The sequence below is a fragment of the Lepidochelys kempii genome, chromosome 3, assembly GCF_965140265.1.
Source record: "Lepidochelys kempii isolate rLepKem1 chromosome 3, rLepKem1.hap2, whole genome shotgun sequence".
NCBI classification, from domain to species: domain Eukaryota; kingdom Metazoa; phylum Chordata; order Testudines; family Cheloniidae; genus Lepidochelys; species Lepidochelys kempii.
This window is the reverse complement of record NC_133258.1, coordinates 109,084,328-109,111,508: the sequence shown is the minus strand read 5'-3', so window position 1 is coordinate 109,111,508 and position 27,181 is coordinate 109,084,328. Positions and strand designations below refer to the sequence as shown.

Here is a 27,181-nt window from a genome sequence, read left to right as displayed (position 1 = left end):
CCCAGCCCTCTCTGCTCCACCAGCTCCCAGCCGTGATGCTCTGCTGCCCGCCGCCGGTGAGTACGGGGAGGTTGGGGAAAGGTCACCTACCAGCGGCGGGAACCGGAGCAACACAGCCCCAGCCCGCTCCGCTCCGCTTCTCTTGCCCCGGCCCCAGCCATGTCGCTCGGGTTGGGAAAAGGACCGTCCCCGCTCTCACTGGCGGCGGGAAGCCAAGCGCTGCAGCTGGGAGCTGATGGAGTAGAGCGGGCTGGGGCCGGGGCCGGGCTGCTTCGCTTCCCACCACTGTCGGTGAGTGCGGGGGAGGGATCCCTTCCCCAAGCGACACGGCTGGGGCTGGAATGAAGGAAGTGGAGCAGGCTGCTCCTGGCCCCCCACTAATCTCCTGGGCCGCTCTGGGCCTGCGGGGCCCCCAAAAGTGGCCCCCCACAGGTCCTGCCTCCCAGACCCTGGAGGGGGGAGGCCTGGGGTCCCACACAGCCCCACCTGAGGGGGGCTGCGTAGGACACCCAAATGGCTAGGGACGGCCCTGGTAGCAGGTATAAATACACAGCACATGAAAGGATGGGAGTTGCCTTACCAAGTGGGCGGTCAGTCTAACGAGAGAAATCGGCTTAAGTCCATTGAGTGTTTACAAAAGGAGAGCTTTGGGACCTTAACCCAGATCCAGAACTGGATGGGGGAGCCACTGTAGTGAAAATAGTACAGGTGAGCTGTATTCTCAATGATCTGTCCCATTTGGGAACTTAGCTGTTGTATTTTGGATCAGCTAAAAGTTGTACGTGCTTTTGTGGTCAGCCCTAAGTAGTGGATTGTAGGAGTCCAGCCTAGAGTGTTCTACCATGGCTAAGTCCTTTGATAGGAAAAAAACCCATTTTCTTGCTAGCCAAAAGATAACAACAATGGCCAGAAACAGTTTTTCTGTTTGGATGCCAAAAGTATCAACTGATATGTTTGGCTTCACTTATATCCCTCCTCCTGGCCAATGCTGAATTTAGCAAAATATCAGAAAATTCTTCTCCGGGGCAAGATCTGTTGAACTATTTATTAGCTTCTAAGGGAACACATCGAAGCCACATCATCTGGGACATTTAAAAATAGAGTAGACAAAGCACTAACAAAAATACAGTGGGACAATCTTGTACTAACCAGTGCAAGGATATACTAAGTGACATGGCAAGTCTCTGCAGTTTCTGTGCTTTTTCTTACATGCTTATACATTGTCAAATAGTCCCGTAAACTTGAAATGGAATCCATTAATCTTGTTTAGATACACTTAATGATTTAAGGGGATAATGGTGTGGAGGAAGCATGGAGCAATATGTTAAAGTTACTATTAAAATTGGGAAATAATTTTTTGGCAGAATATTTTTTCTGTCAAAACACATTTCCTTCTCACTCCCAACAACTAACACTCTGTAAAGTACATAGCACGTCCATGTCTGTTTTCTATAACAAAATGTTCTGTATTGCAGAAACAACTTCATTATCCATTTTTTTACTTGAACAGCACAGTTAAAAGGATCTATAGAACTGGTGTAAATTGTCACCAGGAAGTTGGTGCCATACTGGGACTGTGTAACTTACATGTTTCTTTTCTGGCAATGTTTTTAATTCAGTGCACACCTACTTGCAGTAAGTTATGAGTTCTCATGTAATTTTCTTCAGAGAATAAATTTAAGATTGTCATATTTCAGAATTTTTGGAAGGAAATGGTGGAGGGCACCCTCACACGTTAATTCCAGATAACAGAGTGCAGAAAATACTGGGGAAAATAAACATTAGCTAACTTCGTGAAACCAACCCTAGCATTCCTTAAGCTTTATGGCTCACCTAATGCCCAATGTTACCTACTGCAATTGTCCTCCTAGATTTTCGTGAGTGTGCCTCTAGAGTTCACTTACTCTTCTGAACAACTGCCTAGGCCAGGGGTGGGCAAACTTTTTGGCCTGAGGGCCACATCTGAGTATGGAAATTGTATGGCGGGCCATGAATGCCTGGTGGGAGAGGGGGACTCTATGGGGTGTAGCATGTGGGGGCTCTATAAGGGATGTTACCGAGGTGGGGGACTCATGGGGTGTGGCGGGGGGGGGGCTCCACAGGGGCAGTACCGGGGACTCCTAGGGGCTCCCAGGTGGCCGTACTAGGCATCGCCATGGGTGGAGGCACCCTAGCTGGGACAAGTGTGGCCCTTGGCTGGTTTCGAGGCTCTCGAGGGTGGGGCCGTAGGAGACTGGGACGGGATTGGGCGCACTGCCGAGTAGGGGCAGGGTTCCGATCCTGGAAATAGTGCGGTGCGGTTATGCCTGCACAGTGTGACTCAGCGTGTGTTGGAAGATGGTAGAATTGTGAATCGGGGGTTGGGAAGCACTGGGTGGAGCGGGACAAGCCCCCAACCCCGGCCCCCCGGTGGGAGCTCGAGGGCCAGATAAAAATGACTGATGTGCTGGAAGCAGCCCGCGGGCCATAGTTTGCCCACCCCGGCCTAGGCTCATATTGCATGCCTGACTCGGCATCATTGAGCCTGGGGATCAGATTCCTCCCCTTGGGAATGTGTACTGTGCCTATCCCTAACCAAAGTCTCTGCCATGAATTCCAGATATCTAACACGGTATTATGCACAGGATTAAAAATAAAAGAGAAAAAAATCACAATAAATAATAAGTAAGTAAAATCATGGCTGGGCTAGCACTATGATAATCATAGGTATTAATTTAATCTTCATTTAAAATATCAAAATATGAGTTAAATATGATGAACAATCTTCCAGTGTATCAAGTCCTTCCATGGCTGGCAGTTTGCTCAGACGTCTTCCCCACAACTAGAGTGCCATGTCTCATCTAGGCCTCTTTCTGTGGCCAGTCTTCTTCGGCCATGTCTAGACTACAAACTTATGCTGACATAACTTGAGTCAACATACAGCCGCCACAGTTAGTATATTGCTTGTGTGCATGCATACTTGGCTCTGTGTCGGCAGTGTGTGTAGTAGGCAGGAGTGCTTGTATTAATGCAGAGTCCAGTGCACTGTGGGTAGGGATCCCACTGTACAACTTACCACTGTCCAATGCACAGTCTTTTGGGAAATTTTGGCAATGCATGATGGGGCTGAAATGAGTCGTGCAGGGGTGACTGGGAGCATGGGGTCAACTTCCCAGTTTGTATCTGTCTCCATCCCATAATGTTAAATGTATCCCATAATTTTTCTGCCTTTTTTTTTTTTTTTCTTCAAAATCCCACAAACCCGCGCAGGACTTGTCACTGTGCACCATCTCTGACAGACAATCAGAGCCTGCCCAGCTCTGCCCTATCGTCATGAGTGTTGCAAACACAGGGCACATGATCGTGGAGTATTTGCAGAACCCCAGAACCGAATAAGTGGGGAATATGATGATTCCTTGGAGGAAAGATTGCTGTGGGATATAGTGAGAACCAATTCTAGGTTGTTAGTGGCATTCACGGAGCAGCTGCAGATGGTGGAGTGCCGCTTCTGGAACAAGCACTGATTGGTGGAATTGGGATGACGAGCAGTGGCTGCAGAACTTTTGGACACACAAGGCCATGTTCCTGGATCTCTGCACTGAGCTCACCCAAGCCCTCCAGTGCAGGGACACCAAAATGAGAGCTGCACTGACAGCAGAGAAGGGAGTGGCAATCACCCTGTGGAAACTTGCAAGCCAGTTTGCTACCCGTCAGTCAGAAATCAATTTGGAGTTGGGACATCCACCGCAAAGACTGTTGTGTTGCAAATGTGCAGGGCCATTAATCATCTCTTACGACTGTGACTGTTGGCAGGGTTCAGGACATAGTGGATGAATTTGCAACACCAGGGTTTCTGAACTGCGGAGGAGCAACAGACAGCATGCATATCCTTATTTTGGCACCAGCCCACCTTGCTACAGAGTACATCAATAGAAAGGGCTACTTTTCTACGGTTATGCAATCGTTGGTGGATCATTAGGATACTTCAATGACATCAGTGTGAACTTGTCAGGGAGGGTACATGACGCTCACATTTTTAAGAGCACAGGACTGTTCAGAAAGCTACAAGCAGGGACTTTAATTTCCAAATGGCAGATTACCACTGAGAAGTTGAAGTGCCAATAGTGATCCTGCAGGACCCAGCCTACCCATTGCTCCCCTGGCTTATTAAGTCGTACACAAGCCACCTCAAGAGCACCCAGGAACGACTGCACTACCAGCTCAGCAGATGCAGAATGACAGTTGAATGTGCTTTTGGTTGTTTGAAGGGTCGCTTGTACTGTTTACTCACAAGACTGGACCTTTAGTGAGAAAAATATCCCAATGGCTATGGCTGCCTGATGTGTCCTGCATAATATATGTGATGCAAAAATTTCCACTAGGGTGGAGAGCGGAGGTAGTATGCTGAATTTGGGTATCCAGATACGAAGCCTGTCAGAAGAGCTCAACACAGAACTATACAGCTCAGGGAGCCTTTGAAAGATAATTTAAACAGTGAACCAGAGTAGTGCGTATGTGGTGGTGGTGTGCTCTACCTGGTCCTGCTCTTTTTGACCTGGTAGGAATCGTGTGGTGATTGATGTACATGTAGGAATACAGCATTGTCAATTCACCAATTAATTTTGTTTGTGAATTACCCTGTTAGTTGTGTAACATTGTGCAGGTAATGAGTTGCTTTCAGAACTGCTGAGCACTTGCAACATATGTTATGAACTAATATTAGTGAATTATGTTCCGAATAATAGAATTTTATTCTGTAACCAAATCATGGAGGAAGAAATAAGGCTGCTATCCCTACGAATATTCAGGAGTGGATTGCAGAGTACCTCCATGAAAGTTTCATCAAGGTCTCTCAGGAAGATTCTAGGGACATCCCTGTGTACACAAACAAATTGTTTTCCCTGCCTCCCCCTCATCCCCTGTCTAACTGTACCAAGGAATGAAAAGCAGGTAAACTCTACTGCTACATTTTCTAGTAGGAGTAAATTAATAAAAAGTTGATAGTTGTGTCCTGCTAAGTTGGAGGCACCATCACTGTAATGGAACATAAATGTGCACACTTTACCTGAGGTTCCTTCCCCTGCATTAGGCTCACGTTGTCAACTGTTAGGACTGACAGGACTGCAGTGGAGTCTCAAACAGGTCCTGCAGCATAACCGGACACACTTCCCCTCAGTCGCATGTCCCCCATCCTCCTCCTCTTCCTCACTGTTTCACACACCATGGTCCTGTGACTTGGGCTCCTTAGAGTATCCACAGTGGTGCACAGGGTGGTGCTGGGGTCTCTGCCAAGTAGGGCATGCAGCTCTTTGTAAAAGCAGCAGGTCTGAGGCTCACCACTGGATCAATTGTTGGCCTCCCTGGCCTTCTAATATGCCTGCTGTAGTCTCTTTGTTTTTACGGGGCAGTGCTGCTGATCCTTGTCGTATACCACCTCCTGCATCCCCTGTGCAATCTGCTTATAGATGTCCATGTTTCTGTGGCTGGTTCGTAGTGGTGCTTGCACAGCCTCTTCTTCCCACAGGCCCAGGAGCTCCAAAATCTCCTGTCTACGCCAGGCAGGAGTGCATCTGGCGCATGTAGCCAGCATGGTCAGCTGGGCAGTTGCACAGAACAATGGAAAGCTGCTAGGTGTGCTTGCCAAGCTGGGCAATCAGGAAAAGCCATTTCAAAAATTTGCAGGGCTTCAAAGGGGGTGCGTCAGGTGTTTGTGTCCCTTGGGCAGTGGAGTTCACAATTGTGACTAGAGCAGTCAGTGTCAGGCATTGTGGGACAGCGGCTGGAGCACTGTTATGCTAGGTCTACACTACAAAGTTAAGGTGACTTAAGTTACATTGACGTACAGCGACCGCTGTAATTAAAGTGCTGTTGCATGTCCATGCTATGCTCCTTATGTCAGCAGAGTGCATCCACACTAGCAACTCTTGCATCAACACAGAGCAGTGCACTGTGGGTAGCTATCCCACTGTGCAACTGGCTGCAGAGTGCTTTGGGAAGGGTTTGCAATGCCTCATGGGGGTAGGTTCAGCGTCACTTGATGCAGGTTCCGTGGGCATCCTACTAGGTTTTCAACTGCCCTGGTAACCAGCGAGCCAGCCATCTGTGTCAGAAAGCATAGGTCCTGCACTGCTGTTCAGTGTCATGCTGTGCGTTATGAAAACAAGGCTGTAAGAGGAGCTCAATGGGGAGCGGAGATGAGGGGGGTCTATTCACCCCCACCCTGACCCCAGACCACTCCTTGTTACAAGTGGCATATCTGTGGCTGCACACCAGAGCTGAGTATTTGCCTCCCTTGCCTTCTGCTATGCCTGCCACAACTCTGCGTTTTACCCAGCACCGCTGCGTGTGTCTATCATAGCCCTTCCCCTCCATGCCCTGAGCAAGTTCCTGCACCTGAATTGGAGCTGTGCCTGCACAGCCTCCTTTCCCAGCAGACCCAGGAGATCCATCACCTCTGGTGCACTCCAGGCAGGAGCACGTTTGCTGCATGGAACTGGCCTGCTCAGCGGGGCAGTTGCTATGTGAGCTCTCTGCACCAAGCAAACAGGAAGAGCAAGTTCAAAACTTCCTGGGGCTTTAACAGGGGAGGGGCGTTCAGCTGTGTATCTGGCTACAGGGCAGTGGAGTTCAAAACTATGACCAAAGCAGTCACGGTGGGCATTGTAGGATACCTCCTGGAGGCCACTTAGGGTGAGGTAAGCAATACAGTGTTTACACTGACACTGGGTTGCTCTAACTTGTTGCCCTAAGCTTTACGCCTTTCACCGAGGTGGTTTTATGTTGGCATAGCAGGTGAGTTAAAGTGGCGAGAGGAGCATTGCAGTGTGTACACCTTCACAGTTAGGTCAATGTAAGCTGCGTTTGCTCGACAAAACTGTGTAGCGTAGACATGGCTTTAGGCTTGATATAGGTAACACAGTGTCTACATTCACACTGCATTGACCTCAGTACATCGACCATGGCTCAACACTGATCAAGGAGATGATGTCACTATGTTGGCATAATGGAGAGCTTACATTGGTGGGAGATAAATTTAGACGTGTAGACATGCACAAACAGGTTGACACAAGGCAGCTTATGTCAACCTAACTTTGTAGTGTAGACTAGGCCTAAGATATGCAATTTTCTTCCCTATTTTAAGTTCTTCTAACTTTCCAAAGTTTGGTCTGAAATTACTCATGGTTGTTTTCAGATAGCCTAAAGGTGATTTTTGTCATCGTTGTTGAGAATTTTGTGTGAAGCCAGGTGAATATTTTTTTAGGATACTATGTAGGAGCAAGAAAAATGCTTTACAAGTTTGAATCTTTTGCCTAAGATGTTTTTTTTTTTGGTGTCTTAAACGTTCAAATTTGGCATGTTCATACGTCTTCAAGGAGAAACATAATCTTTAATAAGATACTAAATTATTGAGAAATAGTGAAGTTAAAAGTGATAAAAATTTGCTTACTGCGATTACACACACAAATAAATTGCTTGTGAAGTGAAGTTTCTACTTCCATATAAACTTGTAGGCACTTCGAGTCTGCCTGGAGGGAAGGCGCTTTATTTGTATTATTTGCATCCTGTCAAAGATATTTATGGAAGTATAAACAGCAACACACACGTACTGATCAACCTCTACCTATGTTGGAATGGTGGTTGGGAAAGAGAACCAAAGACAGAACTTTGTTTAGATTTCTTATCGAATTTACAGGGGCTGATTTTTCAGAAGTGCTGAGTATCAGCAGCTCCTACTGACTTCAGCTAGAGTTCTGGCAACTCAATTTTGAAATTCAGGCCAACAGATTTTAGTAACGTACTCAGATACCATGGCAGGACAGACAAACAACCCCCCCTTGGATCGTACAATTTAATTTATATAGAAACGTGAGTAATGATCACCACATTGGGTTAATATTAGTGGGGTGACCAAACAGGAGAAGAGAGAAAGAAGTGCTCAGGAAAGCCCTTTATAATGTTACTGTTGATGATATGTATGTGTGTGTAAGTGTGGAAATTTTAAGCTGCAAGCATTTTAGTTACGCTACATTAACTTGTTGATTAAAATAAAGTCAGGCAGTTGATTGGCACTGGGGGTGCCTGAGTGGAGATTATGATGTAATATGTTGCTAGTTAGTCAGAGGGGTCAGCTTCCTGATCTGGGTGCTGTACCCCTAACACTATTAAAAGTTGCAGTCTGCTGTGATTCTTCCAGAATCTTCCTGACACCTACAGTCCTACCAGGGGAGGAGTCAGCAAGGTCATTTACATAGCAGCTAACTCTTTAAAGGGCAAATACCTGGGGACTGTTAAAAGGGTTGTTCAAGAGTTCACAGTTTTGATGAATCACAGAGGAATGGCATGGATTGATAAGGTCACTGACTTTGTGATTAGATACATCCTCCCTATAACAGCAGTTCTTTGTCTCTTTTCTGCTTTTGGCAGTGTTTTTCAGTGGTTTGCACAAAACAAAGCCCACAGTCTCTTTTCAAGTACTCCTTTTCTTTTTTCTAGCAGTGGCCTTACAATCTGAAACAAAAGCCACCATTATTCCACTTTAGCTCAGGAAGCCAAACTAGGACCCCAAACACTTTTCCTGGCCTCAGAAGACATACAGATTGTTGGTGATTTATTTTAATGGCTCTAAAGTTAAATCACAAATAGATGGATGCTTTCTTGAAGCCCAGCTATATAGAAATTTCAAATACATAAAACAATGTATAGCAAGAAAAAAAAATCTGTTTTGCAGATAAATTTTGTGGGCTTTTTAAGTGAGGTTAATTTGTATGCCTTTGGAATGAAATGTACTCGATCAGAATCGACCAAAAAAGAAAAAATCAGTTTCAACTATTGGCAGTGTGACTGCACAGCCAAGGGCTAATAACAAAAAAAAGTAACTTTTTGCCCTAAGGAAATAGTTCCCAAATTTGTTGTAGACCCTGAACCACTGCAGTGCTTCAAACCCTAGCTGGTTTCCTAACTTTGCTAAAAATATTTTACATTTATCTATCAATCAAGATTGATGAATCTGGGCAATGTTACCTTTTAAAGAATATTGTTAGGTGATAGCCTTTTGCTGATGTCTCCCCCTTTTCAATTACCAGATACAGTTGCCAATGTGCTGAACTGCCTATAAATCTACTTCCTCATTTAGTCTGATCCAGAGCCCAATGAAGTCAACAGGAATCTTCCTATGGACGTTAGTGGGTTTTGGATCAGGCACATAGAACCCAGATTCAGCAGAACATTTAAACGTATGTAAAGTGCTTTGACAAATGAGGGGCTACCTGTTGTTGGAACTAACAGTGAATACCTGCATATATGCTACCAGTCCCTTTCCTCAGAAAACTTGCTCTCTGTTGCAGTTGCCCTCAATGTCTCCCCAGCACCCCAAGGCTTTCCCTGACCTGAGCTTAGCTGTTGGCCCATGACAGTTGTGACCCACAGAGCCACTGGAGGTCCTTCCTTCCAGCCTTCTCTCCAATCTCACACAGCCTTTTTGACCTCATATGGCATCTTTCCCATCCTCTCTCCTCATCCATCTTTCCTGCTCACTCTGTCATTGGATTACTGCAATTTACTTGATGAAAGGTTTTCCTATAAACTTTATGGAAATAAAACATGGATGACCAACATCATCTTCACATTTGAAGTCAGCCATGAAGAGCTGTGTTTCCTTTGGTTCAGATGTTGGTGGCTATGAAAGGATGGTGGTGGTTATTTTTTTGTCCAGATGGATAGCCAGTGTGTGTTAGAGCTGCTGTGAACTCTTTCCACACTCCCAACCTCAACTCCCCTGGCCCTTCTCTAAGTCCAGGCAGCTCCTGTCACTGAGCCACCACTGCATTGACAGTGGCAATTCTGCAACAGAAAAGCTTCAAAAACAGACTCCCAGGAGAAACTGCTGAGATTGAATTAATATGCAAACTAGATACCATTAACTTGGGTTTGAATAGAGACTGGGAGTGGCTGGGGCATTACACGTATTGAATCTATTTCCCCATGTTAAGTATCCTCACACCTTCTTGTCAACTGTCTAAATGGGCCATCTTGATTTTCACTACAAAAGCTTTTTTCTCCTGCTGATAATAGCTCATCTTAATTAATTAGCCTCTTACAGTTTGTATGGCAACTTCCACCTTCTCGGTATGTGTATATATATCTTCTTACTATATGTTCCATTCTATGCACCCAGTGAAGTGGGCTGTAGCCAACGAAAGCTTATGCTCTAATAAATTTGTTAGTCTCTAAGGTGCCACAAGTACTCCTGTTCTTTTTGCGGATACAGACTAACACAGCTGCTACTCTGAAATCTGAGAGATACCGTATCAAAAAGTATAGCTCTAAAAAGTGTAGTAATGCTGGAATTTGCAGACATTAGTTTTCCCATCAATGCCCTCTCTGACTGGGTCAGTTATATAGCCTTCCAGATGCCATTCCTATGGAATAATGGCAGGGAGGCTCTGAGTATACTCTGTAGAGTACTTCTGACATTGTCAAACATTGTCAGTTGCATTGGCCATACATGATCGTCTGGATGGTTGGAACTAGAAGAACCCATTGCAACTATTTTTTTATATGAAGTACAACTCTGAGCCTCCAATCCTGCATTGAGAACTGCATGGGCAGATCTCTGAATCCACACAGAGCCTTACTACCCTCCCTGGAACTCTGCACAGGTTTCCTTGTAGGATCAGGACCTCACTGCGCAGTTGTGTATACATCTGGGACATGGTACACAAGAGTATGTACTTAACCTCATCTTGCACTAATCTTAGTTCCCAGCAGCACTACTCAGAGTGCTTACAATTAAGCACACATATAAATCTTTGGAGGATATGGGCCTATTTAGCTGTATTCACACAAGCATGGGTGCAAAATTCAGTGGTTCTGTTTCCAGAGCCTTAATCTTCAGATTAAAACAGACAATATATTATCAACACCTTATGTAAAGAGACAGATCCTTTAATGGAAAATGGCAGTGACTACTTATCATAGGTAAATTATTAAATAAGATGAGTTTTAAACAGACTTACAGACACTTGCCACGGTTTTTATTTAATACTGCTCTGATGACTCATTCTTAGATGCAGGAAGGGCAGCATAGGAAAGTGAAAAGAACAGGAGTACTTGTGGCACCTTAGAGATTAACAAATTTATTTGAGCATAAGCTTTCATGAGCTCACTTCATCGGAAACAGATTGACAGAGCCAGAAGAGTACCCAGAAGTTACCTATTACAGGACAGGCTCAACAAAGAAAATAACAGAACACCACTAGCCATCACCTTCAGCCCCCAATTAAAACCTCTCCAGCGCACCATCAAGGATCTACAACCTATCCTGAAGGACGATAGGTTGTAGATCACTCTCACAGATCTTGGGAGACAGGCTAGTCCTTGCTTACAGACAGCCCCCCAACCTGAAGCAAATACTCACCTGCAACCACACACCACACAACAAAACCACTAACTCAGGAACCTATCCTTGCAACAAAGCCCGTTGCCAACTATGTCCACATATCTATTCAGGGGACACCATCGTAGGGCCTAATCACATCAGCCACACTATCAGAGGCTCGTTCACCTGCACATCTACCAATGTGATATCTGCCACCATGTACCAGCAATACCCCTCTGCCATGTACATTGGTCAAACTGGACAGTCTCTACGTAAAAGAATAAATGGACACAAATCAGACGTCAAGAATTATAACATTCAAAAACCAGTCGGAGAACACTTCAATCTCTTTGGTCACTCGATTACAGACCTAAAAGTGGCAAATCTTCAACAAAAAAAATTTCAAAAACAGACTCCAAGGAGAGACTGCTGAATTGGAATTAGTTTGCAAACTGGATACAATTAACTTAGGCTTGAATAAAGACTGGGAGTGGATGTGTCATTACACAAAGTAAAACTATTTCCCCATGTTTATTTCCCCCCCCTCCCCCCACTACTGTTCCTCACACGTTCTTGTCAGCTGCTGGAAATGGCCCAGTGTGTATGGTAACATCCATTGTTTCATGTTCTCTGTGTATATAAATCTCCCCACTGTATTTTCCACTGCATACATCCGATGAAGTGAGCTGTAGCTCACAAACACTTATGCTCAAATAAATTTGTTAGTCTCTAAGGTGCCACAAGTATTCCTTTTCTTTTTGCAGATACAGACTAACACGGCTGCTACTCTGAAACCTGTCATAGGAAAGTGAGAGAGGCAAGAAGAGGCTTTCAGTGATGTTGTAAAACTAAGTTATTTATCTGGTTTTGTTTATGGTTTTTTTCCCCCCTTCCCAGTGCTTTAATATCCATTCAAAGTTTTTAACCTGTCTCATGCTGAGTTACCACTTCTTACCCCACCCCTCCCCAACTACAGTTATTTGGTTGTCCAAATAGTGGCTTCCTAATTCATTGTTAGGTCACTGAAATCTTTTTTTTTTTTTTTTTAGGCCATCATTTTCAAGTCTAGTGTCCAAGGATAGGCCTCAAAGTCCATACTTGGGCACCTGAATAAAAATGGCCTAATTTCACTGTTGATAACACTTGTGATTTTTAATCATGAGTCTCATGATTTTTGGTAATTTTTCTGTAGCTCCAGCTTTTGGAATAATTGAATATGTGAGAATTTCAGCTTTCATTTAAAATACAAAACAAAAGTAGGTTTCTAGCTCTCAATAATGCCAAAACTAACTGGAAAACATGAACCTTGAAAGTTTAAACATCATGATGGAAATTAAAAAAGATCCTAATCTGTTATTTATTAAAGTCTAATGATTTTTTTTAGCCAGTCATGGTTTGAGTTTTTGAATGCTTGGGATTGGCAATACTGTAAATTTCAGAGATATTGAACTCCCACAATTGCCACTGAAATAAATTGGAGTTTTGGGGACTTAGAACCTCAAAGAAGTCAGGACATTTTTATTTAGGTGCTTAAATATGAATTTTGGCCTAAGCTTTCCATTTTAGTTAGTTATTGGGCCTGATTCTGCTTTTGAAGGCATGTGTGGTTCCATTTGATTTGAAAAGGAACTATGTAGGAATTAGCAGAGGGCAGAATTTGATTGATTTCAAAATTATGTAATTACTTTGGAGTTTTTATTTAATACTGCATATATTATAGACACATCCTCCTCAGAAGTCTGATAAAGCTAGTATTCTAAGTGTTAAAGAAATGAAATAGGCTGTAATTTAAAAAGCTAAAATCTCAAATATTAATGAAGTTCAGATTTGGGCAGAACCTGCATAGGATTTAAAAATCTCTTTTGACACATAGCCAAGATGCACTGGAATTTTTAACTATGCAAGTGCTCATTTTTATTGTACAATTCAGCATCTTAAAATATTCTGATTCCTTCCCACCATCTCGGAATGTACTTTCACCGTTGGTATGCAGAATTCTCTACTGAGCACAGCTGCATAGTCCACCAGCATAGTTAAGTTGGAAGTTAACCAAATCAGAAAAACTTGTGTAGAGTTTAACTAATCTCTTGGAACTGGTTTGTTTATAACACTGATAGGTGATTTGTAATGCATATAGAAAGTGAGTATCTGGAAAATTTGAACAAAAGGTCATAGCTTGTTTTCCTGATCTTCTTGAACAACATATTATAGCACTTTCATGTTAACTATACCCTTTAAAGGGACTATATTAAATATTGGTAAACAAAGTGATTTTAAAATTGAAAAGTTTAAGGTTTGAGTATAACTGCCTGAAGTGAGCTGTAGCTCATGAGAGCTCATGCTCAAATAAATTGGTTAGTCTCTAAGGTGCCACACGTACTCCTTTTCTTTTTGCGAATACAGACTAACACGGCTGTTACTCTGAAACCTGCCTAAATACTGTTGATCGGTCTTTTAAAATGGACTGAAATGAAAGGTTCATGTAGCAGGATTTGTTTTAAAGATAATGCTGTCTGGGAAAAAAAGAGAGTGAAAATAGTCTCTTGTGGTGCATAAGAACACAGGCCTTATACAGATTTGATCATTCATCCGTGTGCCTCTTGTAGCTCCTTAAAAAAGGACAGTTTTATTCATTGTAAGAATAGTTCTCACCTGAATTCTAGAGACCGTGGCAGTAAGCTTGTTTCTATGGTATTAACTAAGTGCCCATTTCTAAAGTGGTTCACAGGCTTTCAGCCACACATTTCTTGCTGATCTTGACATGAGTTAGAGCTTAACAGCTACACGCTGCACTGAAAATTTGATTTACACTCATTAGTATAAAATATTAAACATGGACCTCACTTACAAATCTCAGCACTTGGAGAAACTAATTGTTTTTCATATCAAACTGTATTTATGTTCTAGAATAACAGATTTATCTTTTTCATTATGTCTCTCTGATGAAGTGAGCTGTAGCTCACGAAAGCTCATGCTCAAATAAATTGGTTAGTCTCTAAGGTGCCACAAGTCCTCCTTTTCTTTTTGCGAATACAGACTAACACGGCTGTTACTCTGAAACCATAAACAAAGGCAGACAAGTGCTAAACTGATCTAAATAAATGTCTTGATTAATCTGCTTTGATTTTTTGATGGCAGTTGCCTGTTTCTAATGCGGTTCAGTACTCAAAATACCCAATCTTTTGAGGGACATATGTTCCAAAGTACCCCCAGAATCTTTTCTAAACCACTTTAGTCTAACTGTAATTTTATAGTCCAAAAAAAAGGATGTTTTCTTGAATTACATGCCAAAATATTCTAGCAACACTATGCAGTAAGCCACCCTAAACAGGGGAAACAATCATATCCATAAAGGTACAGACATAAAAAATCCAAAAATAGCACAACATTTTCCAAAGTAGTTTGATTTAATTAGTTCTCATTTTATGTATGTTTTTTGTGAGAGGTCAGGGGGACACGTGCAGCTGTATTATGTTAGTATGCAGTATAACTATTTTGTGCTAAGATCGATCAAGCCAAGCAAGTGATCAGGCTGGGTCCTGAAGCCAAGTGCTTCAGGGCAATTTGTTGGTGATGCAGCAGGCAGCACATTTTCTTCTTAGTCTTGATCGAAAGAGCCAGCAGGGTGAAGAATCCTTACATGCACACATAGGTTGGGCACGTAAGTGGATGGATGAAATTCTTTCCCAGTTTTTCGATGCAGCTGCTAATGCAGAGAAAATGTATTTGTGATGAGATAGGACCCTGCAGCATTAGTCTTTAGAGCTTGGGACAGAGATCCCCAAAGTGTGGCACGAAGGACCATCAGGGAGGCACCGTAGGGCCCCGGCAAGCCCCCATGGGGTTGGGGAAGGAGCTCCACACAGCCCCACCCTGCCCCCTGCTCTGATCCGTTCCAGCCCCCAGCCGCATCCCGGGCTCCTGGCCTCATGTGCGCCTCTCCCCGTCCCCAGCGTCAGCCGCGGCTCCATTCCCAACCCGGGGGTGAGGCTGGGGGCAAGGTCAAGAGTGGAGTCGCACCTGGCCACAGGGCCGGATTGCTAGCCCCCACCACAGCCCAGTTGTGGCTCCAGCCACAACCCTGGCTGCGGCTCTGGCCCCAGATCCACCTCCAGCTGCAGCCCCAGCCAGGGCCCCCTTAACCCTGTCCGCATTCTGCCCCCAAAGCCATGGCCCCACTCCTGGCCCAGGCTCAGGGGCGGTGGGGGGCATGGACCTCAAAAGTTTGGGGACCACTGGGTTAGGAGCAGTGCTGGCCTGTGCTCCTTTTGCATGAGATCAGGTAGAGGAAGTGTTGCACGGATTCGCAAGCTTTCCCTTCCCTGCTTTGGCATATGAAGGTGTGTCTACACAGCAATAAAAAACAACCTTGTCATCTGATTTCAGCTTGTGGTCCCAGAACCTGGGCTCCAGCCTGAGCCTGAACATTGACACTGCAATTTTATAACCTCAAAGCCCGAACCTGAGTCAGCTGGCATGGCCAGCCACGGGTGTTTTATTGTAGTGTAGACATACGCTGAGAGTTAAAGGAGGGGTTAGATGTGACAAGTTTCATGGTAGCAGAAAATTGTTGGGCAAATTCTATGTCCATGGAAATGTAGAAATTGTTTTGTGGTACGTCTCTCCTGAGGTGGCTGCATTTCATTTGAGGGTGAAGTGGGCCCTGTATTTTGCTAGTGTATCAGTTTAAGTTTGCAAAGGGCTTTGGGATCCTCCAGTATGAACAGTGCTATAAGGTGTTATTTTGCAGTCTCCTTTTCATTCCCAACTTCTTGGGAATAGTGGGATAGTACATTACTTTTGTAATTGGGAACTTTCTTCTTGGCTTATAGGGTGTGAGGACTGCAGCAAAAGCCTTATAGGAGAATGTAAACTCCATGGACCACTCATCAGGGTTAAAGACAGGGTTATTCCCAGTCGAGCCCGCCTTACCCTACCTCACTACCTCACTTTGCGAGTGCTGGAGCTGCGAGCTGGGAACCAACAGAGTAAGTATCGGAGCTCTTTCAGCTATGGCTTGGGAAAGAAGCGACGAAAAGGTACCAACACGGCTTGTTTTCATAAGTAACTTAGAGGTGGCATTTTGTTCAAATAGTTCTAAACAGCCTATCTTAGCTGGGCTCAACAGAAAATTAAGTCCCAGAACCTGCCACTGATGGAGACGGAGGGGCAGACAGGCCAAACCTGAGCAGTGCTGTGATCCTGTGCACCTGGTGAGAATGTCTCTTGGTTTGGGGGCCTCATCAAATGTATTTCTACAACCATTTCCAAGTTTTCATGGATTTTATTCAAATTCATGATTTATGACCTCCATGACAAAATTGTAGCCCTTTCTATAGGTACCTCAGTTAATTGTGACATAGGCGTGCAAAGGGGGAAAGAGATGAAAGAAACAAAATTCAGAGGGCATATGAAGGTTCAGTACAATTCACCTTTTCAGAATCTGAAGTCAGCATTGTAGAAAGATTGTATTGTTTCTTTCAGGCAACAAGGTAGTTTGTTGGAGTTTGGAGAGAGAGGGGGAATTAGAAATTCCTTGCTAATTTACAGCTATTCCCCAATGATTGTTATATAACTCTAATTCTGCCTCGCTAGTACTGCAGAATATGAAGGTCTTCTGTGCAGTACTATCAATCTTAATATGCGGGAATAATGGAACATGTAAGATAGCTTACTTTGTACTTCCTTAGCTATACACACTGATTGACAAAGCTGTCCTCTCCAGCAAACATGCCAAGGTGCAGAACCGTGGGGAAGGAATATTTAGCAGCTTACAATAGCCCTGCTGACACTCACGTCATTCTGACTGTTCCATACTTCTAGCCCCACGGTTTAATATGGAAAATTGGCAATTTATCATGAATTAGACTCATTGGGTAAACTTTCCAAAACCACCCAAGTCCCATTTTAAAAAGTGACTTTGAAAATTTTACCCATTAGAGCTGTGGTTCTCAAACTTTTGTATTGGTGACCCCTTTCTCACAGAAAGCCTCTGAGTGTGACCCCCTTTATAAATTCAAAACTTTATTAAAAATATTAAAAATGCTGGAGGTAGTGATGTTTTGGGGTGGAGGCTGACAGCTCGAGGGCCCCCCTGTAATAACCTTGTGATCCCCTGAGGGGTCACAACCCCCCGTTTGAGAACCCCCGCATTAGAGGTACTTGCCTGATTTATTGCTCAGCCTGAGTCTAGGAGAAGAATTCTATGTGAGCATCCTATTTTACACTTGTTCATTTCCCTCAGTTGAAGCTATTTGGGATTTAGATCATGATGTGCATATTCTTCTTAAACTGGTCTTATTTTTATTCACAGTCCTTGGAGTATTTGCTAAGAAAGTTATACAGAAGAGAACACAGTTTGGTCCTTATGTTGGGAAACTATCTACAAAACTTACCCACTATGATGACAACAGGCTAGTTCTACAGGTAATGAACTCAGAGGTTCAGCTGGGCTTTGGAGGATTTTCTTTGCTGGGTTTCAAGCTATTGCAGGAGGGCTTGTAATATTTCAATTTTTTATTTATTTCTTTTTTAAGTGGCATAAGCATCTCTCTTTTTCCTATTCAAGTTTCATAGGCAAGAGTATTCATACTGCACATGCAGTCATGTCCAAAGTTTCATGGTTTTCAGGTAAGTGTAACTTTAATTGGACAACTGGTTTTCCAATTCTGATCTAATGATGCATAATCTGATACAAACATAATATATGATGCAGACCAATTTGATCCTCTAGTGTAATGCTGAGGTGCTGGCTTGTATTTGCCCCATCTAGAATTTGTCCAATCTATTTTTAAAATGGCTATAGCCAGGGTTTTCTACTAGTTCCTTGGGAGTGTTATTCCTCAGTCATTGCTGTTAGGAAATTTTTCCAGAAGGTAGGAGAGAACAGGCAGAGCTTTGGCAAAATCTGTCCTTTTATATTTTCACTAACTGGTAATCCAGGCACCATTTGACTTTATATAAAAAAAACAACCCACTCTCACCAAAGATTAATCTTTTTCTGTGGGTGAGTCAGCAATAGTGGCAGCAACTGGTTAAAGCACCTGTTCAGTGAGGAAAACAGAATAAAAGGGGGCAAATATTTTTGAACGTAAACCACAAGACACACAACCTTTGCCACATTGCTTATATCATTTGTTGTTGTCTTGTCTATTTTGGTTGTACGCTATTTAGCCATGTCTTCCTATGAGTTTGTAGAGTGCCCAGCACAATGATGAGAGCTTTTGGGCACTTCCACAATGCAAATAAATAATATGCATCTTAAAGTTGTATCTAGGTATACCTCATGTACCATCCTAATTACGCACACCTTTATTTAAATTTTAACAATACTTGTTAGTTATTTGCCTTGATTCCCTTCTGGATTACACTATCCCCTGCTAGCCTAGCCATCTGCCTAGGGAAGGGTTGCATTGGCATAGGACATTTGCTACCCCCACAGGCCCATAGACAACCAGTGCAGCCCTGAAAGTGACCAACAATAGCTGATACAATGCACCCGGTAGGAACCCCACTAACAAAGGCTGCCTATAGACCTCTGCCAGCAAGTTAAAGCTGTCCTCCGATGGAATCCCTTTGGGAGGTTGACAGTGCAAACATCTGCCCACCTCTGCCCCCGCTCCAGATACAGCAACCTGTACTGGGGCCGAGAGTATAATTTATAACAACTATGCCAGTATGAGTGAATCAAACACTTGCTAGTTTCCTCCTCTTAGCTGTCTTTTAACCAAGCTTTACACAATTCCCCCTGCCCCTTCCTCTGTCAATCCCTCTATCCCCTTAATTATCTTAAGATTTATATTCTAAATGGCTGATGAGTTACCTCACGAGATAGAGAGCATAAGGGCATAAGACTTTACGCTGAATTTCTTCTAGCACAACAGCAGGAGTTTTGTCTTCTGTCTGCCAGAATCCTGAGTGTGACTGAGACCAGCATTTATGCAGCAGAAATGTATTTTCATCAGCAACGGCAGTGTTAGATGGAAAGCTCCCAAAGGCGATGGAAAGGCAGGGTGTTCCACATAATTGCTTCTTAACTCTCAAGAGCTTTCAAATGACCAGTGGAGCCGATAAATGGCATATTTGTGTATGTAGTATCAACATACTGGCTGTGGACATACCACTACAGCAAGACAATCCATCTTTCAGTGTATGTCACTGAAGGGTGACATCCTGGCAGCAGGTCTGAAGCCTCTTGCCCAACACATTCCTTTCTTTTTCCAACTAAAAGGAATAAAGTGAAGCTGAGAGAATGAGAGACTTTCCAGGCATTGTCATTCATTAGTATGACTTCCTTATTGTTATGGGAATACAGCATGTGGTCAGTCAAGAGGGATGAATGTTGAAATAAATAGCAATATACTGGATGTTATCCCATTAGACTTATGTGAATTATATTATTTTTCCATGCAAAACAAAACTTCAGTACAGCATTTAAGATTGAGATATCAAGCACTTTGGAAATGCATTACAGTTCAAAGCTTATCTTTCTCCCTGTCTGCTTGTGCTTAAACCTTAAAATATTATCTTTCTAAAATTATTTGTCAAGTAATAGAACCTGTAATTACAGATTTCAAACAAATACCTGGTTACTTCTATGCCTGGGCCCCTCAGAAATTGTACAGTCTTAACCTTTTTTTCCCCCCCACCCCAGTTGGCTCATTTAAAAATCACTTATTTTGTTTTTAAAAACATCTTTGTATGAAAAAAATATATAAAAAGCATTGTCCCTGACTCAGATTCAACAAAAAACAGGTTAGTGTGTTCCTTTCCACAGCTCTGTTATAACTCGTGCCTTCTCCCATACCCTCACTCCTTTTTCTTCAGGTATTGAAAGATGATGGAAAGTACTTTCTGGATGCTCCCAATGAAGACACTGGTAACTGGATGATGTTTGTCCGACTCGCCCGGAACCAGGAAGAACAGACCCTTGTAGCCTATCAGTACGCTGGAGAAGTCTACTTCACAACTGTTAAGGTAGTTAAGGCTGCACCACCTCACATTACTACCATTCAAATGATAGTTTACTGTAACCAAAAACTCAGGAGACTAGCTCACCTCATTACAGATGAGAGGCTGATTATACTTAAGTAACCTCCTCTCCATTACACACCCCTCTTCATAACATTAATGTACAATCGAACAGGCCGCTTTCTGACTAGACTTAATGTGTTATGGAATCTGCTGCAAGGGATAGGAAAGAAAATGATAGATAGTGGTGGTAAAAACAACTCAAATAGCATAATTGTAGTTTAAGCATGGATGTTATAAAAATATTTTTCAAATCTGAATTGGTTTGTGATGAGCTTGCTCTAGCAGTATTACATCCAGCACAGCTTTGTTCGGGAAAGGACAAACACTACCTTTCTTTTCTTAGTTATATAATGAAACAACTTGTGGGAGACCAGTTGCTCAGAAACTGGATACTAAACAGAAAACTTTGAAAGCTCTACAATACTGAATACTATACTCAAGAACAGTGATTTAGTTGGAGACTTACTTTTCAGAATTTCTAGCACTGTGATCCTGTTGCAAGGTGACCAGTTTCTGAGAGAAACTCTGAAAATGAAATGTAGCACCTTGCTTCTTGGCTTTGTTTCTTGTTTTGACCACTATAAAATGGATCCTAAGACTACAGCAGCTGTACATCTTAGTTTATTATAAGACTGCAATTTTATTCTCTTGCCGTCTCACAAATAAGATTTTCTAGTAATGGAGTAAATGTGACATTTTTCTTGTTTCGCATTTTTTATTAACTATATTTTACTTGAGCTACTGTATATCATGTCTAAAGATGGCATACTTTAGAGGCCTAAGAGTCAGGAACTCACAATATCTAATACCAACTCTGCCCCAAATTTTCTGTGTGACTTTAGGCAAGTTATTTAACTAATTTATCTCGGTTTCTCTATCTGTAAAATGGGATTAATACTTACCTACTTCACAAGAGTGTTAAAAGCACTTTACAAGCATTAACTAATTCTTGCAAGATATACAGTGCTATGGAAGTATTACTGGTATTTGGCTACGTAAGAACGTTAGTGTAAAAAGGGACAGGTGATAACATGTAAGATTGTCACATTGTCTTGTAGAGGTGAATAATAGTTCTGTGTTCAGAATTCTGGAGCAATCCACAGTACTTTTGTGATTTTATACAAAATAAGATTACATCTATGCCATACAAGTAAAAACCAGTAGTATTACCATGATTTGGAAAGCACAAACAAATGCTTTTTAGGGCTGTCAAGCGATTAAAAAAATTAATCGCACTGTTAAACAATAATAGAATAGCACTTATTTAAACATTTTTGGATGTTTTCTACATGTTCAAAAATATTGATTTCAGTTACAACACAGAATACAAAGTATACAGTGCTCACTTTATATTTATTTGATCACAAATATTTGCACTGTAAAAAACCAAAGGAATAGTATATATCAATTCACCTAATACAAGTACTGTAGTGCAATCTCTTTATCATGCAAGTTGAACTTACAAATGTAGAATTATGTACAAAAAATATCTGAATTCAAAAATAAAATGTAAAACTTTAGAGCCTACAAGTCTACTCAGTCCTACTTCACCCAATCGCTCAGACAAAGAAGTTTGGTTACAATTTGCAGGAGATAATGCTGCCCAGGTCTTGTTTATAACGTCACCTGAAAGTGAGAACAGGCATTCACGTGACACTGTTGTAGCCGGCATAGCAAGATATATTTATGTGCCAGATGCGCTAAAGATTCATATGTCCCTTCATGCTTTAACCTCCATACCAGAAGACATGCATTCATGCTGATGACAGGTTCTGCTCAATAACCATCAAAGCAAAGCAGACCGCTGCATGTTCATTTTCATCATCTTAGTCAGATGCCACCACCAGAAGGTTGATTTTCTTTTTTGGTGGTTCGGATTCTGTAGTTTCCGCATCAGAGCGTTGCTCTTTTAATACATCCTCCACACCTCATCCCTCTCAGATTTTGGAAGGCACTTCAGATTCTTAAACCTTGCGTCGAGTGCTGTATCTTGCCGTAGAAATCTCACATTGGTACCTTCTTTGCGTTTTGTCAAATCTGCAGTGAAAGTGTTCTTAAAACAAACATGTTGGGTCATCATCCAAGGCTGCTATAAAATGAAATATATGGCAGAATGCAGGTAAAACAAAATAGGAGACATACAATTGTCCCCCAAGGAGTTCAGTCACAAATTTAATTGATGCATTATTTTTTTTAACAAGCATCATCAGCATGTCCTCTAAAATGGTGGTTGAAGCACGAAGGGGAATATGAATGTTTAGCACATCTGGCACGTAGATACCTTGCAACATTGGCTACAGAAGTGCCATGCGAACGCCTGGTCTCACTTTCAGGTGACATTGTAAATAAGAAGCAGTCAGTAATATCTCCTGTAAATGTAAACAAACTTGTTTGTCTTAACAAGGAGGAGGACTGAGTGGACTTGTGGGCTCTAAAGTTTTACATTGATTTGGAGTGCAGTTATATAACAAAGTAAATCTACATTTGTAAGTCACACTATGATAAAGAGATTGCACTGAAGTACTTTATGAGGTGAATGAGAAATACTATCTTATTTTTACAGTGCAAATATTTGTAATAAAATAATATAAAGTGAGCACTGTACACTTTGTATTCTGTGTTGTAATAGAAATCAATATATTTGAAAATGTAGAAAAACACCCAAAAATCTTAAATAAATTTCAACTGGTATTCTATTGTTTAACAGTGCAATTCTTCGTGATTTTTTTTAGTTAATTGCATCAGTTAACTATGATTAATCGACAACCTTGAAGGAAAAGCATTAGGGCTGTGATAATGAATTAGTCAATCTATATTTAGGGTGACCAGACAGCAAATGTGAAAAATCGGGATGAGAGCCTATATAAGAAAAAGACCCAAAAATCAGGACTGTCCCTATAAAATCGGGATATCTGGTCACCGTATCTATATTTTCTTGCATAATTTATATGTTACAGGCCAAACTCTTTGCAGGTGTCAACGAGTGCTGCTCTATGGACTTCAATGGAGCAGCACTCATTTACTCCAGCAGAAAATTTGGCCACACACATCTAATTTGAAGAAGGTGGTATGGTGGATTGAGTCTTACCAGCCTAGCTCTACTCTGCATCATACGAGAGGCTGGTTCAATAGTGACCTTGCTCCTCTCACTTCTGAGGAAAAGCATTGCTCACTGTATTGTGGGAGTGTGATGAACTGTCCTGGAGGAGAGAAAGGGCCACTTGCTACACTAAAGCACATCCTGCTGTTTACTTCACAGAGTAGCCATGGAGTTGGTCACAGAGAAAGCTATTTCCTACAGGTAGGAGAAAGAACACCATAAATAACGTCTGTTAAGAGTGGTAAAAAGTGGTGACACCTCCCCTCCCCTTTATAATACAGAGATGAAGATCCTTAAGATTCAGTTTGGAACAAAGAAAGGAAACTGCAATGAGACAAATCTGCTGCTACGAAATGTGTATATGTACATGTATGTATGTAATTTTTGTTTAAGTGACTTATTTAGCTCTCATTTGCCTATTGAGTGACTAGAGAACACAGAGAATTTGGTGAAATACCACCACGAATGACAAATCGCTACAACACATTTTTAAAACAAAAATCCTACAGCATACAAGCGAATAAGCATCATCCATGATCAAAGTCCATCTGACCACTTAAGAATTTGTGTGTATTACCACATCATTCCCATGTCTAACACTGATGCTAGGAAAGAACAAAAATATTGATGTAAAGAAGTCACACGTAGCACAAGACCCAGCCATCAATCTTCTTTGCTGTTTCCTCCACAGAGCATGGAAATTATATAAAAGAGTGAAATGCTAATGTATTTACTGCTGCTCACTCTGTATTTTTCTGTAATTTATCATATCTTTAGCCAATAATAATGCATAGTATTTACCTTGGTCTTAACCTCAATGACTTTTGTTAAGTTTCCTCCTCCCGGTCTTTAAGAATTGTACAAATAAATAACTGATTTTTCAACTCACACTGAATAGTAGTTTAAAAAAAAAAAGTTGAATTTTGAAACTAGGCTGTAAACCAAGGTGCTTAGGGTAGCCCACCTTGAAAATGCCAAGGTCAGGGCAGGCTGCTAAAAGGAGAGCAGATTATCCCTAAACTGTGCTTCTGCCCCCCACACTGGTTATCAAGAAGCTAAAAAAAAATAAAAAACGTCACCCAGCTCCTTTTATTGAATTCTAGTCTCTGGCTCCCAAACAGCAAATAGGTCCAGTAAAGTGAAAAGTTATTTAAAACTCTAGTCACTAAGCAAAATGTTCTTCTGATCCCGCAAAGGGCCACCAATATAACATAATATTAGGTTGGAACTTATACAACACTGCCAGCCAATCCTTTAGTATCTAAAACCAAAGGTTTATTAGAAAAGGATGAGAAGAGTCGTTAAATGGTGAAAGCAATTATATACATACATCATATATCAGGTTCTTAGCAGAACTGGTGACTTTGCCGGCTTGTAGAGTCCCTCTGGAACACATCCAAAGCTTGGATGGGTCTATCAGTCCTTTGTTCAAAGCTTCAGTTTGCAGAGAAATTACTCCAGAGGTGAGAAGCAGGATTGAAGACAAAATGGAGAAGATGCAGCTGCCTTTCAATATCCTTTGCCATGTGGCCTGTACATCTTCTGTCCCAAACCCAAGCTCATGGGCGTGGAAGAGCTCTTGTAATCCCCTGTCCACAACATGTCCCTCATGTCTTGCTGACTCATAGGCATAGCTCCTGGCTTCTCTAAATGGGTTCATTGTAGAGTTGATTGCCCTTGATTGGCCATCCAATAGGTTAGATGGTCCCAGACAGATCAGCCTCAGCAATGTCATCCAGAAACACAGCACGGGTTGGAGATGCAGATATATCATACATATTTGTAACTTACAAATTAAAAAAACAAGGTCATCATACTTAGCAAATCAGAACTTTTCCACTGATACCTTACATGGTGCATCTTGTAAGATTCATTGCAATTTTATAATATTGGTATCAATAATATTATAAATGGTCACCCATATTCCATACAGCATCACATAAGCTATCAATGGTTTAAGCAGATATGAAGAAAACAGTTGCTGTAAAGGTAACAACTAGACTATCACCTGTTTTAAATAAGATGTAAAAGTTTCCTATAGAAACAGACAATACAAGTAAACACTGGGGATTTTTTTCCATTCACAGCCAATTGAACCCTACACAGAATTAAAAGTGTGGTATGCTGCAGATTACGCCAAGTTTATGGAAGCTTCTGCAGTTGTCATCAAAGAAGAGTCTGATAGCTGTGCTTTATCACCAGTTTTAACAACAGTAAGTGTCCAAGGATTGCATCCAAGCCAACACCTGGCCTTATCTCAGAAAACTTACCTGCTCACCTTGCCTCAGTTCACATGACTGAAAATGATAGTCAACTAGTCTAACGTTGAATTAACAGTTTCAATCAAATAGCAAAAGAAAAAAGTATTACCTGGAGCTCTATTACTTTCTGTACGGTACTTGTACTCTACACAGAGCACGATACAGTGTTGGCATGTAAAGGTAAACTTTGGAAAGGCTAACATGCTGGCACGTATTCTTGGGAAACTGAGTACACCAATCCTTAAGGTTGTCCTCTCACCCATTCACTGCTCTAGCTTATGTCCTAACTCTTTGTCATACATGTGCTGCATGTTACAGCCTGTCTCCCACCACCCAGTGTTAAAGCACAAAAGCTTTTACATCTCATTATTTTCTTTGTTCTCCATGTCTCTATGGAGAGAGAGAGAGAGATACATACTCTGCATTGTTGGCAAAATAATCCCACAGGCCCATGGTTTCTGTATAGCTGCAGTACTGCAGAATGCTCTCAGTGTAAAATTAAGTGAAAAACTTGACTCAGTCTTAACTATGGAACTGTGACTGTGCTTGTTCTTATTATGGAAGCGCAAGAGACACTGAAATTTACTATGCAGAGAAAAAAAAATCACCCAAGGCTCAATGAGAACTAGAATAGCAACAAACACCAGACAACAACATGGAAATAATCATTTACCCAATCATTTGTTTTCATGCTTGTACACAGCTAAGATTACTACGTCTCCAACTGAACACCAGTTTGGGTGGCACAGTTACGAGCTGTGCCTGTCACCAAGGGAAGCGAGAGGCCTTGGGAAGACTAAAGACGACATAGGGCTGGTGAGAAGAATGTGACCTCTCTCTCTTTGTAATGGTTAATCTGAGGGAACTGTTTCTGTTCTCATTGCAGAGAGAGCGTGCCGACGCCTGGATATGCTCCAATTGTAGTAACGTTTTTGGGACTTTAGCTCTGCTGGAATCTCACCAATGCACCAGTAAAGACAAAGCACTTCTCACCAGCTTCAGAGCAGCAAATAAATTAGAACCTCTAAAAGCCAAGGGCAAAACCAAAGGCAAACTGAGTGAAACTGGCTTGGGCACAAGCATTGTCCAGTGCTATGGGGCCATTTCCTGTTCCCCTAGTGCAAAGTCTACCTGTGCCACCTCAGGAAGTGTTTGCGATTCCATTGTGAGGTTTGTGCCTACATGGAGAAATGATCAGTCTTCACTACCAAAGGAAAGAGAAGTGAAGCAGCCAGACAGTTATCACTGCCGACTCTGCGGGAAGATATTTGTTTCTGTTGAAAAGCTCACAGCCCACACTTACACTCACACAGGAGAGCGTCCCTACAGGTGTTCCCAGCCAGGATGCATGAAAGCTTTCATTTCCAAATATAAACTGATAAGGTACAGCTCCTGAAGGGATAGCAGCCCTTCCCAGTGGGAGTGTGGGGA

At 42.2% G+C, this 27,181-nt stretch overlaps 1 protein-coding gene across 4 annotated transcripts in view; it reads left to right on the top strand.

Moving 5' to 3' along the window:
* PLAGL1 (PLAG1 like zinc finger 1) overlaps positions 1–27,181 on the top strand; it is an 86,671-nt gene that overhangs the window by 49,832 nt on the left and 9,658 nt on the right. For 2 of the 4 annotated variants that reach the window (XR_012158073.1, XM_073337518.1), the window contains exons 3-7: positions 16,189–16,344; positions 17,670–17,782; positions 20,183–20,332; positions 25,577–25,702; positions 26,637–27,133. Coding sequence is in view for 1 of the 4 variants with exons in the window: in XM_073337518.1 (XP_073193619.1) it covers positions 16,189–16,344; positions 17,670–17,782; positions 20,183–20,332; positions 25,577–25,702; positions 26,637–27,133 (1,042 nt within the window). In the remaining 3 variants the exon portion in view is untranslated. Of the gene's footprint in view, positions 1–16,188; positions 16,345–17,669; positions 17,783–20,182; positions 20,333–23,770; positions 23,859–25,576; positions 25,703–26,636; positions 27,134–27,181 lie in introns of those variants that run through there. The other 2 variants (XR_012158074.1, XR_012158075.1) reach the window with 2 other exon arrangements.